Raw genomic sequence first — 17,015 nt, 5'->3', positions numbered from 1 at the left:
TATATTTGGAATTATTTGTTTTCTTTTTTAGGTCATAATGGTGCGGATGAATGTATTGGCAGATGCCCTCAAGTGCATAGCAGCAGCTGAGAAAAAGGGCAAACGTCAGGTGCTAATAAGGCCCTGCTCAAAAGTCATCGTCAGATTTCTCACAGTGATGATGAAGCATGGTAACGATCAGCAAATTCCAATTGTTTTCATACACGAAGTGTTATGATATCAGTGTTTTCCCCAGAAAATTTTTGATGCATGGGGGGAAGTTTGTCAGAGTTGGTGCGCGGTGCGGCGTAAAAGCGCCCAAGCCGGTGCGAAATCACTGCGCGTAATAATTTTATAACCATTTGATGAAATGTAAGACATGATATGTTCCATAATTGATGCATTTTCATGAAATCTACATCAACAAGTATTATTTCAATTCATAATTATATCTGAATATCTATAATTTTTCTGGATTTTTTTTCTGGCAAAACGAATAGCATTTTTTTCAAAATCAATTTTTTCAAGAGACTGGCCTTCACAAGTTTTCCCAAGAAATATAGATTCGCAAGGCAGTTCAACACCAGCTTCTGTCCCATTATTCCTACATATTATATAGAGATTTTTAGGGGGGGGGGTGAACAAGAAATAGGCAGAACAAGTCCATACAATTACAGCAATATATAGGATGTTTCTAGTGATGTGACATCGCTTCCGTGTATTACCTGCAATTAACTGTAGTTTTTTCCTTTATTGAGTACATTTTCTCAAGTTTCCAATATCCTTGCGGCAAATAAACAGCTCAAGCATATCGAAACCAAGCTAACACCATCAAGTGAACATTGTGATATTTTTAGATCTTGGAAAATCCACAACATTCGATAATGGCGAAGATGTCGAAAAAAAGCACATTAGGGGTCTGATTATATTTAAACAAGAAGTAATCACGTCTCTATTTATGCATTTATCACCGATTAATAAACTCGGTTTTAATATATCTCAATCATAAGCTATAAGTCCTTTAACTGTTAACTTTACCACTTGTGCCCCCTTGCCGAGATTGATGTCAAAGTTAACGACGCTCACTGTGGTTGCCAGCGGTTTTATGAAGTTTGAGCGGAGAAACGACAATTTTATGTCTGTTAATTACTGTGAAGATGAAATAATTGGAAAAAGAATTTTGCTTTGAAATAAACATGCATAGCGGGAAGCATGGCGGCACTTTGTGATGCATGGCGGGGAATCTTCAATGCATGGCGGTACCGCCATGCAAAAACGGCCTGGGGAAAACACTGGATATTCAAAAAAATTTCACGTATTTTTTTTAACTTTCTGTTATTTCATATTTAATTAAGGTTGTTTTGAAAAATAATCTTGATCTGTTATTATTTCTGTAATATTTCTTAATTTGACAGAATTTATTTTTTGTTATTTTCTACTGATGAATTTATTGTTAAAATTCTTGTTTATTTTTATTATCAGGTTACATTGGGGAATTTGAAATTGTTGATGACCACAGAAATGGCAAAATTGTTGTCAATCTTACAGGCCGGTTAAACAAAGTAAGTTCAAACCAAAAATTTTAGAAAATTGTTACCCTGTTCTTTCTGCAATATTCTGCCTATATAAATTGATCAAATTAGTTAATACGTTGCTGGATTTTTTTTTGTTGAATGGGGAAGATGCTTCATCAAATATCCCCATAAAAGCACATAAACAAATATGAAATATTAAACATTTATAATGAAAAGACCTTTCACCCAGTGCAAAAAATTAATGGGCCTTGTAGTCTTTGGTGTCAAAGTAGAGCAGTGCTTCTCACTACTGCGACCTGAGTTTGATCCCAATGTTGACAGTGGTTGTATGTGGAAGCTTGTTCAGACACATGGGTATTCTCAGTGTACTCTGGCGTTCTTTCACATCATTGACCCCCTTTTGCTAACATCTATAAAACAAAAGAAATTTAAATAAAGTTTAACATGTTTCTTAATTTTTGTTAAATAGATATAGTGTAATTTAATCTAAGTAGTTGCTAGGCTAGTATAGGGAAGTAAATTGCCAAAATGCTGAAACCTATCTTGTTTTCTCTGTCAGTTATATTCTCTTAGTTACATTGGGACAGTGGGTGTAATTATTACAGAATTTATGGTTTGTAATCTGTAATGGTTAAGGCAGAATAAAAGTAACAAATGTTGACCATTTAATGATTGTGTTGACTGAGTTAAACATAGTGGTGGGTTCCCATGAGCTGGTATAAATTTTTTCCACTATCTGTTAGATACACACAATTGACTGCAGAGTTACCCCTAAGCATCACTCTTACACTGTCTAAGAAATAATTATTAAAAAATACTGATTTCTCTTGCATTTTGCCTTGAAAGATAATACTATGATGAAACTGTGTGCTTAACTGTGTTAGGTGTTTTTCTATGCATAAGATATTCTTTATTTTATTCTTTTTTGGTGTCATGAACTGAATGTTTTGGATCTGTGTTTTAAAAGGACTTGGACACGATTTGAGATCAACAATTTTATTTTTATTTTTTATGTATAAAATGGTTTACTGGAGCATTTTAAATGATTGATCAAAATATTAAATGGTAAAGTCAAGTTACAAGCAAGATACACTTCTATATTTATCAGTATAAACATTGAAAATGGAAAAACAAAATTTGAAAATTTTAAGTCAAATCGTGTCCAAGTCCTCTTAAATCTTTGATTATATTTAATAGCTATATGGGTGTATTTTCAGTGTGGTGTCATCAGTCCTAGATTTGACATTTCCATTAGAGACATGGAAAGATGGACAACAAATTTATTGCCATCTCGACAGTTTGGGTATGTTTATTTTTGTTATATATGGACTTGCACATTTTCCAGTGTCTTTCTGTAATAACACTACATATCATTTTGTAAAGTATAGCTCAATACATTTCATCAATGACATACATGAGGACGATGTACTATTGGACCACAAGTGGGGTGTCTATAATAACATGAACTGAAAATAATGTGAAAATGTCAATATTTAGTATTTATTGATACGATTGCTGAAAGTTATTTAAGGAAAAAGGCATCGTTCTATGAATATTATGAGGTGATAATCTGGGTCGGGACGTGATCAAATCCAATAAAGCCTGAAGGGCATTTTGATAGATTTGATCTCGCCCAGACCGAAATTATCACCTCATAATTTCAAAAAATGATTCCTTATTACTTATATTTATGTAATTTTCAGCCATTTAGGATCAAATGTTTAAATAAGCATTCCCGCTGGCACCCCAATTATGCGTCATTTAAAATTATTTGTGTAGTACAAAATCTTGATATGTAGTGTTATCACAGACAAAGACACTGAAAAATATAAATATAAGTAATAAGGAATCATTCTTTGAATATTATGAAGTGAACATTGCCATTTGGGTATAAATAAATCTTAAGGTATCACACCGGTAATTGTTTTCACTATATAGCACTAGAGAGGGGAAAAAATTCTTAAAAATCGGTTTGGAATTCTCATGGCAAAATGTTCAGAGGAAGTGTTATTTGTTACCTATCTCATTAGCTAACACCATAAAAAGGGCAAATGATATAGCATTTCTCAAAATATCTAGCTCCAAACAGGTCTACCCTCAAAACCACGTGTTTTCCGTTTGTATGTAAACAGACTGCACACTCCCCAGGAAGCTGCTGCATGTGCCCTGAAAGAAGTAGTCCCTGTGAAAAAAAGATCACAACCTAACAAAATACATGAAATATCCTTCTTAGTTGTGCAAAAAATTTAAAAAATGAGTGAAGGAAAATTTAAAAATCCAGTCAAGGAAAAAAATAATTCTGAAATATATATGGAACTACAATTGAACTACCGTATATACTCGCCTATAAGTCGGATTTTTGGGAGTATAAAATTGATTGGAAAAGGGGGGTCCGACTTATAGGTGAGACATAGTAAAAAAAAATTCACAATAGAGAAGTAAGTTATATTTCTTTTTAAATAATAAACAGATAAATGCAATATTAAAGGAAAAAAAATATTCTAAAAAATTAAAAAAAATTCCGACCGACCCTACTTTTTTTCAGCATGAAACTGGAAACAAACCATTTTTTTTCTTAGGCCTAAAAGCTTGTTTGTTTTTCTAAAACTGGTTTAAACTGGTCATTACATTAGACTGTTGAGATGAGCATTGAATGTATAATCCAATTCTGAAGTCTGCATAAAACCCCAGAGGTGTGTTCAGCGGGGCAAGTAATCACAAGGGATCAGCAAAATTTGTGTTATGGGTATAGAGGATTTTGATGACCGTTCACAAGCACCTGCTCTTCTGAACGTGTCTGTGGCTTTTAAACTCAATGGTATATTAAATAATACAATATTTAAAGTTTTTGGTATGATTTAGAAATTCTTGTTATTTTATTTTTCAGATTTATTGTTATGACAACGTCAGGGGGTATAATGGATCATGAAGAAGCCAGACGGAAACATTTAGGAGGAAAAATTCTTGGATTCTTTTTCTGAGAATTCCAAATGTATCATTGCACTAATAAAGTGCAGAAAGTATATGGTGTTTTTGTTTGTTATTTTAATGAGACTGACTGTTAAGACAGTGAATTATTTTAGAATGCTTTTCAAGAATGATAAGAATATAGTGTGATTGAATAGAAAAGAAGCTAACTCCCGTTTTTTCATTGATGTAAATGCAATCAAATTAAAATCATACTTGCAATACAAGTATTGCTCCTCTATGACAGTATTACAGGCTATGCAAAGTACAAGTCTAGAATAGGGTTAAGGTATCCTATAAATTGAAAAACGGGGCAAAATGATTTTTCAGGTGAAGTCTGGGTTTGTCGTCTATTTAATAACTCCCTAGATTACGTAAATTGGATATATACTCTCAGTTGTTCAGGGCATTGTATTTTTAAGGATATCAAATACACACAAAGTTAAATAAGAAAGGGCTGAACATTGTGCACTTTGTCACTATATTTTGGTTATATGCTGTGGATGTCCCTTTCTCAAAAACTGTCAAAATTGTTCGTAAAAGAAAATTTTTGAAGAAAATATAAGTAATAGAAAAGAAGACATTCAGAGTTGGATAACATTATATAAATAGTGCCTATTTGGGAGGGTAACTGTTGAAATTGACACCCGAGACAACCATTGTCAACCGACGCGAAGCGGAGGTTGACAATGGTTTTTGAGGGGTGTCAATTTCAACAGTTACCATCCCAAACTGGCACTATTTATTTCATTACACTGAATGTCTTAATTTTAAAGAAAATTTTACTGCTTTTATATAAGGAATCATTCTTTGAGTATTATGAGGTGATAATTTTGGTCGGGGCGTGATCAAATCCAATAAAGCCCAAAGGGCTTTATGATAGATTTGATCACGCCCCGACCGAAATTATCATCTCATAATATTCAAAGAATGATTCCTTATTACTTATATTTATATAATTTTAAACCTTCTTATGATTAAATATTTTGATATAAATAAGCAAACCCCGCTGGCGCCTCAATTTGGCTTTATGAGATATATAGTACAAAATCGATATGTAGTGTTATCACAGGCAAAGACGCAGGAAAAATGTAAATATATAGAAATGAAGTAAATTCTACGGAGAACCGTACGCGCATAATTTCCGCGCATGTAACAATTCGTTGTGTTACCCGTTGCTAAGTGTGTTGCTAACGCTAAGGGTAATAGAACGGATTACCAACTGTGTTTTCTTTAAACCAATCAGATTTCAGTATTTAACATGAAAGTATAATAAAACGAACTGTTACCCTCCCAAACAGGCACTATTTATTGTAAATCTGAACAATTGAAAAAGTATCCATTTTCATCAACATTGAGTGAGCTAGAATAAAATGTAAATGTAAAGGGTATGAACTTTATCACATCTGAGAAATTTGAGAAGAAACTCCTTCTTCAATTGGTATACATGTACTTACATTTTGGACAAGAAAAAAAAAGAAAAGAATGTCTTCTACCATTTCACAAAACATAGAGATGTAGGTATTTTATTATATCAATACATATATATGATTATTCTATATAACCGTCATCTGATTGGTCTAGAGAGTCACGTGACATGGCGAACAAAACGTCATGTCTCCCCGGGAATAAGTATCATGTCTCACCTCCCCAGTCTCATGTAGTTTCGGGAATTTTTATTCCAAAATGTATGAAATGCCAATATGAGCTTACGATGTTGACAAATACAATCAAATCATAAATATTTAAAGCAATATGAGCTGCAATTTCCACGCTGAAATTTTTTTTTACAAAAATGTTATTTTCTACTAAAATGACAAAAAATATCAAGGTTTTTTAATTTTTTGTTAGCCTCATTTTTTGTGGGAAAAGCCAATAAGAAGCTTAATCGAAGAAAAATTGAATTTATATCGTCCTGTACAATAATTGAACTGCTTTATATTCCTTAGAAGAGAAATCTTTCTTCTGACAAAAGTTAATGATTTTTTCAAATCTTACTTATCATAAAAATTTAAGTTACATGAAGACTTAGCATACTAGCAGGTTTTGCAGCAAAACAAAACTCTAAAATATACAGCTCATATTGCTTTAATGATTTAAATTCTCTCTTTCTTTTTTTTTTTTATGGCGTCGAGCGAAGCTCGAAAGCCATCTAGGGATCGTACGTCCGGTGTAATGAAGAATAATGACCCCCGTAGAATAATGACCGGGGGTCATTTTTCTACGTAGAATAATGACCCCCCTAGCTGAAGAATATTTGGATTTTTCTGAAGAAAAAAGACCCGGGGGTTATTTTTCTTCATGTTAAACATGAAGAAAAATGACCCCCATAGAAAAATGACCCCCCCCCCCCGTAAACATGAATAGAAATTGGTTACCCCGTATCCAAGATATGACTTCGAAATTACTTAATTCGTAGCAAGCACACGCAAAACACTCTGACATTTCCACAAATTGATTGTTAACAGTTACGTTACTTCTCTCGTCGACATACGGCGGGAAATGACGCAATAGCCCTTTTTCATTAACGCCACCTTCTTGTTGCAAAAAATGTTATATTCATTATATAATAATAACTGGGATAAGCACTAATTGCAATTTAACATTTCTAGGCTTAAATCCTTAATTTATCATAAGACCTTATCCCAGTTATTACATTAGCTAATATGATAATTGTAATTCTACATTTCATGTGCTTTAGTTATAATTCTGTCATTTATCTGGTCAATAAATGACACAATCACTCATTGGGTAGTCAGGTTTTTTCTTCTGGAATTCATGCAACAAGAACAAGCTGCGGAAAAGGCATTCAGCATTGTACTGCTTTTAGAATTCTCAGTATGAAAAAGTTGTGAATATAAATTGATTGTTAACAGTTACGTTACTTCTCTCGTCGACATACGGCGGGAAATGACGCAAATAAAGAAAAATTCATACACAATGAAGATATTGTGAGATGAACAATAATCATGAAAGAATAATTGTTGTAATGATATAAGCAATATTCATTGGTGAATGAATTGTCAATCGAAGAATGATACATGTGTATATCTTTATGGAAAAAGACTAAGGGGACAGGTAACGTAGGAATATGGATACTTCTTATTTATATTTCTTGGGGAAAGTGATTTTTAAAAAATCATTCTGCGTTATAGTTTTGTTTTCTTCTACGTAATACATGAACATCAATATTCTAAACATGTGTTGTAATGTTGTTTTGTGATCATAAATAGACTTTATTCTTTTAGAGCAAATTTGTGAAGAATACCTGACTATAGTAAATCTGAAAAGATAATAAACACTGATCGATTATAATAAGAAAGATTGTTTCTAAAAGCGTTGATAAGAGGTTAGGGCTGATGTTATGGGTTTATATCCCGCTTGATTTTGATCACACGATCTTTATTGTATCCAAAGTTACCAATGCTCATACAAACTACTGAAGCATTAATTATCTTGATATTAACTAAACTTAATAAAGTATGCCGAGGATAAAGTAAAATATATTTTCTGTAAGAGTACTCTCAGTACTTTGACAATTTTCCTTATTGGCCGTTCACCTCTACTGGCGTAATGGCTGATGTTAGTGCCTACTAACTTCAGCTTGGTTATAATGCCTAACAGTGGAGTAAACTTTTAATAATTTTGGTTTCACCATTAATTCTGGGTGATGAACTTGTATGTACCCAGCAGTTTGTATTGTGGAAATCCACAATGCAAGTATAATTCATAAACAATATGAAGAATATAGAAGATGCGACGGCGAAGCGCGAAGATGCGAGGCGAAAGTGCTATGTTAAGTGCGAAGAAGTGATACTACTATCGCTTCTTCGCCTTTGCAACTTCGCACTCTCGCCTTCGAATCTTCGCGCTTTCGCCTTTTGAGCTCACCGAGACGAAGTCAATGGGAGCATATGCTATACCCCCGGCGTCGGCGTCCGGAGCTGGTTAAAGTTTTAGTTGCAGCTCCTGTATCTAAGCTATTACCTGTCCTCTCTTCACCAAAATTAAATGGATGATGCATCTGGACCTACTGAATCTGGTTCCTAACTTTCAGATGCTGGAGGAGGTTAAGGTTTTTGGAGCAGATTAAAGTTTTTGTTGCAGGTGCCCTTTATAAGCAATATCTAAGTTACTGCTGGTCCGTACTTCACCAAACTTGCATGGATGGTATGTCTTATGATACTGATGCACCAGACAGGCTTGAGTTCTGAATCTGAGCTATAGGTTTCGGATCCTGGAGGGGGTTAAGGTTTTTGGAGCTGGTTAAAGTTTTTGTTGCAAGTGCCCTCTAATGATTATATCTTAGTTACTACTGGACTTCATTAAACTTGTATGGATGGTGCGTCTTATGATACTAATGCACCTGACAGGCCTAAATGCTGATTCAGAGCCATAGGTTTATGATTCTTGATGAGGTTTAGTTTTTTGGAACAGGTCACATGTTTTATAGATAATAGCTTGCATAATTGATGTAATTTTATTATAAATGAAACGCGAGGTTGCTTTACATGCAGAGCCTGATCTCCATTATCAAGGATGCTAGAAAAATCTCTTACCTCACTCAAACCTGCTTGAAAGATAGATGTGGTTGTTATTAAATGATGTAACATGATTCCTATGATATATAATGTATGATTTGAAACACTATTGTTTAATAGGATACAATATAATACCATATGTTATATTGTAAAACGTTATATGATACTATAAAATATTGTATCAATTGTTATCCCCCCCTCCTTCGCAGAAAGGAGGGCATATTGCTTTGCTGCTGTCGGTCTGTCGGTCGGTCCACTAACAGTTTCCGTTCATTTTCTTTGCATAGGATGAACATATTGAAATGAAGTTTGGTATACGTTTTATCATGATGATAACTAGGTCAAGTTCGATATTGGGTACGATCGAGCAATTTTCGACAGAGCTATGGCCATTGGACGTAGAAAAATTCCAGTTATTTGCAGTTTCCGCTAATTTTCCTCGCAGAGGATCAACATATTGGGATGAAATTTTGTATACAGGTTTATCATGATAGTATCTAGGTCACGTTCGATATTGGGTACGATCAATTTTCAACAGAGTTATACCCCTTGGACATAGACAAATTCCAGTTATTTGCAGTTCATTTTTCTTTGTTGATGTTTCCAAGGGAGGGGGGCATAAGTGTTTTACAAACACATCTTGTTTTTATATTTTATGATATGATATTGTATCATGATATTGTTATGTATAGTATTGACTAATATGATACACTATTGTATAATATTATACTGTATTATTTATTTATATTTTTAATCACATGATACTATTACATATGATATTGCAATATATAATATTGCATCCTATGATATTATATTGTATATTCTATGATATTGTATCATACAGTATTGTGTTATAATATTGGTTTCTGTAATATAGAATTATATAACATGAAATTGTATATATGATATTGTAATATTATGAAATATCGTATCATACGATATTGTATAATATGATATTGGTTTATATGATATATTATCATATCACATGAAATTTTATTTTATGATATTTTAATATATGTTATTATATCATATGATACTTATATAATACTTTACTTTATCCCATGATATTGTATCATTTGATATGATACAATGTTGTATCAAATTATATTGTATTATATAAAACAATATCATTTTATGTATCAAATATGATACAGTATCATACAATATAATATCATACTATAATATTTACATTAACTTTCTTTCCTTCTATTAAATTACATTGGTTCATTTGAGTGATATTTACGCACAACACAGAAGACCGAATCACCAAATCTGGTGCGTATGAATACATTTATTAGCGGGCGTTATACAATTCGTATGCACACCGCTGCAATTATGTGACCACATCTTTCAAAAAAATAATGTTTGAATGCTTAATTATACAATATAATATCATATGTTTCAATGTTATGATGTATTATTGCAATATGATATTGTTTCATATAATACTATATTGTATTATGTTTTATGATATTCTATTATTTGATCAAATACAATTATAATGTATAACACAAAACAATGTCATATCAAACGCTATTATATCATATTATTTTCATGCATTGTAACGAAGTATATCATTGGTTCTTTTGACATCACGTGTCAAAGTATAAAAATGCAGATTGACCTGTACTTTCTAAAAATAAGCTTTAAAAACTCAGATTGACCTGTACTTTCTAAAAATAAGCTTTAAAAACTCAGATTGACCTGTACTTTCTAAATATAGAAATAATTTTGTTTTAATCTTGCCAATTCTTCTTTGGAAAATAATATAACGAATGTAGCCCTTTCACTCGGTCAATCCATAGATATATCGACTTCACAGAAAAGCATATCGACCTCGCACTTCGTGCTCGGTCGATATGCTTTTCTGTGAAGTCGATATATCTATGGATCGACCTCATGAAAAGGCTATATTTGTATAATATCTCACAATTTTTTACGGTATTTTATGGTAGTATATGATATATATTGTAAGTATGATAGGTTGCAATTTTAATTATATATTATTGTATTGATTAACATATGAACATATGATTATCATACAATTTTTTAACAGATGTTATACGATATTGTGTCAAAACAGAATCCATGAATATCCAAGATCATAAGGGATGGTTTTCATATAATATGATAAAGGTGGTCTCATAAAGGTGATGCCTCATAAAGGTGATGCCTCGTCTCGGTGAGCTTTGTAGTCTGTGATTACCTATGTTTTATAATTGCGGAGCTCTCCATCGTTTAAAGGGTTCCGAGGCATTTAGCAGAGTATAAAATCAACATGAACACGGATTTTTACTATGTTATTATCACGAAGCCGATAACTGGTACAGTAAATCGTAAAAACTCGGCAAATTCGGGGCGTGCTTAAAAGCACAAAACAAGATGTTTTGGGTTCTAAATAATGATATAAACTAACAGATTGATAAATAAGGAGTTCACTTTTTAAAGTATGTCAAGTTTTATCAAAAATATCAAGAAATAAGGAATTACGAAGAGAAAACGTTAAATTTTAGCCGATAACTGGTACAGTGCCAGTACCCCGATGAAATACAATCAATATCTTGTTATAACGGAGGGATTTTTATTTTCTCTCAGATCTAATTTTCGCGATAATTTTACTATGTAAATTTAATAAATTTTCATTTTCCAGGGGGGGTCGGGACCCCCCCGACCCCCCCTGGAAAATGAAAATTTATTAAATTTACATAGTAAAATTATCGCGAAAATATGCCTCGGACCCCCCCTGGCAAACACAATTATCCTTCGGACCCCCCCTGGAAAAATTTTCTGGATCCGCGCATGTGAGATATACCCCTTCTTTCACTTTAAGTTTAATTGAATATGAATTATAATTTCTGTTACTTTCTGTAAACTGCTGCAGTAAAAATTACAATATTGTAAAGACTATTTTACAAATAATAAAAAAAATATACTGAAAAACTTTAATCTACAAGGGGGTCATTATTCTACAGGGGTCACTTCTCTACATGTGGAGTGTGCTCATTTTTATGAAATGACACTCATTCTTCAGGCAAAGGGGTCATTTTTCTACGTAGAATAATGACCGGGGGGTCATTATTCTACGTAGAAAAATGACCCCCGGTCATTATTCTACGGGGGTCATTATTCTTCATTACAGGAAGTTACATTTTTAGGAGCCAAACAACTCAAATGAGTGCAAAGTTTTCGTATGTGTTTGAAGAAAAATAGATGACATACTTCAATTTCGAGCAGAACAGTACGTCAACAAAACAAGTTTGCAGATTCGAAATGGTTGCCGTCTTTAAAAATGTTCACATTTTATTGAAAACAATATGTCTCGGTTTCAGCGGATGAATACACTAGCACCGAGACACATGTGATAGCTGGGCTTACATACTCAATTTGGTTATGAAATGTACTAGCCTGCAAAATAGATTATTTTGTATCCATATCGAAAATTGACAATGCACAAATGTTTGATCTTGTAGAAACAAAAATTCCTAATCGAGCGATAAGTACATCTACAACCAAAAGTTAAGTGAACTACTTTCACTTTGACAACGTGAATGGGTGCTTTCTTTTATCTACCCCCGATATTTTCGGCCCGTGTCATTTGGACCCTTGTGAATTTTAGATGAAATTGATAATAAGAGACAGAGTGGTTATCAGCAGTATACAATATATATAATTAAACACAATAATAATTTTAATATTTATTTCCATATAAATAGAGAAAAAAAATATAAAAATTTTATAACTCCTAAGATATTTCTATAAACTAAAATTTTCAATTGAAATTCAAAACTTTTTAAGATGTGAGCAAATTTGTAATGAATTGTAATTTTATTAGTTATGTGATAAATAACATTTTCTATTTTTTTTTTAAAGTCGACTAATGTATTTTTTATTTTTTTATTTTCGATAATTTATGAAAAAAATACCAGCTTTCGAATAGCTGCTAGAGTCTGATTCAGGAAAACATCCCAAGTTGATAGATTGTCTTCTAACTTCTTAGCCATTACATCATGCAAGGTTCTATGGAATCGTTCAACCTTGGCATTACTTTATGGATGATAATAGGACGTCTTCACATGAGAGATGTGAGAGATGCGTCTAATGTTTCTTTGACAGTCCTGTTTTCGTTTTCTGTTCCATTGTCGGTGATCTGAACTGACGGTTTCAGTTGCTTCAAGTTTCTCGTTGCGCAAGTCACACACTTGCTAACATAATCGTACAATTCTTTGTACAAATTAGGCCAGTAATATTTCTGCCTTATTGCATCAAACGTCTTGTCAATTCCCAAGTGACCATTGTCATCATGATACTGTTTAATTACACCAGAGCGATAATGAAATGGTACATACAGTCTTAAGATAGGATCATTGTCAGCATTTGTTAAATAATAGAGAACATTGTCGATAAGTATATGTTTTTCTCCTGCTGATTTCTTCGCTTGTCCTAATTGCAACTGTCTGATGAGTAAAGCTATTCCTGGGTCCTTGGCTTGTTCATCGGCTATGTTAACTTCACCATCTTCCGTCAACTCAATATTTGGTTTATATGGAATGTCTGGTTCTCCAATGTAAAGGTTGGTATAATCCCTTGGATTGATGGCATTAGAGTTGATGAAGTTGATTTCTAACGAATTATCATGTGCATCAGATTCATCTGCTTCACTTGTTTTCGACCCAACATCAAGAGGGGTTCTGAATAAAAGATCTGCACATGTGTTCTCTGTACCTGGAATGTACTCAATTTGGCAGTTATATCCAGCAATGCTTAGAGCCCATAGTTCAATCTTCTTGTTCTTCATTGGTGCATCAAGAAGGTATTTCAAGGGTTTATGATCAGTCCGTATGATGAATTTTGCGTTATGTAGATAATGATCTAACTTCTGGAGCGCAAAGTGTATTGCAAACGCTTTTTTTCCACAGTCGACCAACGAGTCTGGGTATCCCTTAGCTTGTGGGATAAGTAATATAGTGGTTTCTCTTTCCTGACTCCTAGAATTACTTCATCATCATTATCGTTCATTGGCTGAACCAAAGATGCGCCGACGGCTGTATCCAAGGCGTCTGTGTACAATAGATATTCTTTGTTCGGATCGGGGTACGATAGTAAAGGAATAACGGTAAGACTGTTTTTGATATAATTAAAAGCCTGCTGACACTGATCATTCCACTTGAACTTGGCGTACTTCTTTGTGAATGAAACTAATGGCTCTGCAATCTTTGAAAAGTTCGGTACATATCTCCGATAGTAACTACACATTCCAATGAAACTTCTTACTTCTCTGACACTGGTAGGACTAGGTAGGGATCGAATAGCAGCCACTTTATCAGGGTCTGGTCGTACTCCTCTCTTGTCTATGATGAATCCTAAATACTGTGTCTGTTCTTTCATAAAGGAGCACTTCTTGGCTTTCAACTTTAGTCCATGTTGTCTCAGTCTATCGAACACTGTCCTAAGGTGTCTTTCATGTTCTTCAATTGACTTTGAGAATATGAGAATGTCATCCAAATAAGCTAATACGAACGAATCGAGTCCCTGTAACACCACACTCATAAGTTCGGAGAATACTTGTGGTGCATTACACAGCCCAAATGGCATCACATTAAATTCAAATAGTCCTCTGTGACACACAAAAGTGGTTTTCTCTTTATCTTGTTCCTGAATCTGCACTTGCCAATATCCGGACTTCAAATCCAAGGAGGTGAAATATGAGGCTTTTCCTAATTGGTCAAGTAAATCATCAATGAGAGGTAAAGGCCAAGAATTAGTCTTTGTAATTTTATTCAATTGTCTAAAATCAACACAAAATCTTTTTGAACCATCTTTCTTTTCAACCACAACAGTAGGGAAACTCAAAGATGATTTTGATCTTCGAATAATGTTAGAGTCAAGCATATCATCAATGGCCTTGTCTATAATCTTACGTTTGTTTAAGGGTGTCCGGTAAGGCTTCATTTTTATCGGCGAATGATTTTCATTTGTATTGCATTTGTGTGTCCTAAATCCGCATCAGTGCTGGAAAATAAATCGCTGTTTTGATCAACTAACCTCTCTATCCTTGGTCGATGTTCTGGTGGGACATTATGTTCCGTCATCGGGTCTTAAAATGCTTTATTGTTTGTCGTTTCCATAGTTGATGGTTCAATTGATGTCTCATCGACGGCGTCTATTTTCCCAATGACATATCTATCCTCGTTTGATCTTAAAGGTTTTGTTGGTGTTGTTGACCAATAATACATGAACTTTGCGTGATTTCTTCGTTCGAGCAACGGCACTACCTATCATAAGTCCTGGTTCATCATTTATAAAACATTTGTCTATAGCATTCACTTCCACAGTTTTATAATCAAAGTTGGCATGATTTTTATGTCTTACATAACAAACAGTCGATGTCTGAGGTGGAAGGATTGTTTTCCTACATGCACGTAAAATAGAAGCAATATGAATATCTTCAACCATAGGGACATACGTTTTACCAATTCGTAAACTCCCAAAATCAAAATAAAGCCTGACACCATTTTTAACCAACCAATCTCTTCCCAATATGAATGATCTGTTAACATTTTTAACAACACAAAATTCATGAACAATGTCAAACCACCAATTTTAGATTCAATATTTGTACAACCTTCAATTTTCAAATCGGCGCCATTTACAGATTTTAAATTAACTTTTGGTTTTGACAACTTAGAATGATGAGGGAGGGACCAATAAACATCAGAATTCATTAACGACACAGCGGCGCCTGTATCTAAAAGAGGTCTAAACTTTTGTTTCCCAATTTTAATAATATACATGAATTAGGATTTTCTACAGCATTAATTGTAACAGTAGGCAAATTATGAAAACTTTTTTTACATTTGGGTATAGTCCACTAATGCGTTTTCCATAGGCGGTAATGTTAACGTTATGGTTCATAGCTCCGGCCCTAATTTTCGTTCAGCAACGAGGGACCTCTTGAATGAAAGCTCATCAAATTGTCTCTTTCCTGTTAAAATTTCGTGGTTTGAAGTCAGATTCGTTTTCCGGCAAAATGCGTCTGTATTGAAAAACTCTGAAAATGAAAGTAAAAGTAGGGAATTTCTCAGTTTTGGAAAGGGTGTACATCAAACAATTTCATTTCTTTTCTTCAAATGATAATTCAATTTTGACACTTATTTTTAAAATTGCAAATCCTCTTTTCTGACATGTGTCAAGCATTCTGATTTAAAATGTCCCAATAAATGTATATACACTCTGCAAGTACAGGGACTATTTTGCTTAAAGGCACTACTTTGTTGTCCTACCGATTCTAAAAATAGTTAGAGGGATATACCCATTTGCTCCCCCCAACGGTCCCATCTTGGACGGAGCCCCATAGTTTAATCTTCAAGATTTTTGTTTTCCCCCGCTTCTATCGATGCGACTTGTTTTCCTAGACATTTAAAACTGTAATGGCCCCTCTTATGACAGTCCCAACAAATGATTTCAGATCTGGGTCGATTTTGATCAATAGTCAAAACTTTTTTTATGAACAACCTTAGGCTTATAAAAAATCCGCGGCTTGCGTTCTTGCTTTTGTTGATTACGCGGTTATGTTTCGCGCCTAACTCGATAATGATCAATTTCCATTGGTTCGCCAGAATCATTGCACGGTGCAAAGTGATTTTGGCCAGTTCGCAATTGAAATCTTTGTTGCAAATTGAACTGTAGTCGGTCTGAATTTAGTCCGTCAATGAAATACCCTACAAGTTGTATTTCTGTTACACCATGAGCTTGTTCGTCAAGAGAAAATAATCTTTCAGCGTAAATTTGAACATTTTCATTGTTTTCTTGTTTCACTCGTTTCAAAAGCATAAATGCATGTTGTGCGTCAGTCACGTCAGCAAATCTCTGAGATAATTCAGTTTTCAGTGCATCCCAACTAACCCCAGGGTCCCTTTCTCCCTGTGTCCCTAGTGAATGAAATCACTAACAGCCCCAGAACTTGCTTTAAATGCAATGAACTTTACTTTTTCCA

At 33.8% G+C, this 17,015-nt stretch overlaps 1 protein-coding gene across 1 annotated transcript; it reads left to right on the top strand.

Moving 5' to 3' along the window:
• Positions 1–6: 6 nt before the first annotated feature.
• On the top strand, positions 7–4,537 carry LOC105331157 (small ribosomal subunit protein uS8A). Its single transcript, XM_011433242.4, has 4 exons — positions 7–170; positions 1,462–1,541; positions 2,732–2,817; positions 4,402–4,537. Exons 1-4 carry the CDS (start codon positions 38–40, stop codon positions 4,493–4,495), a joined length of 393 nt encoding a protein of 130 aa, XP_011431544.1. The 5' UTR covers positions 7–37; the 3' UTR covers positions 4,496–4,537.
• The last annotated feature ends 12,478 nt before the right edge of the window (positions 4,538–17,015 follow it).

This window comes from Magallana gigas, chromosome 7, assembly GCF_963853765.1.
Source record: "Magallana gigas chromosome 7, xbMagGiga1.1, whole genome shotgun sequence".
NCBI classification, from domain to species: Eukaryota; Metazoa; Mollusca; class Bivalvia; order Ostreida; family Ostreidae; genus Magallana; species Magallana gigas.
Note: the sequence above shows the minus strand (reverse complement) of the source record. Positions and strands in the feature narration are given on the sequence as shown.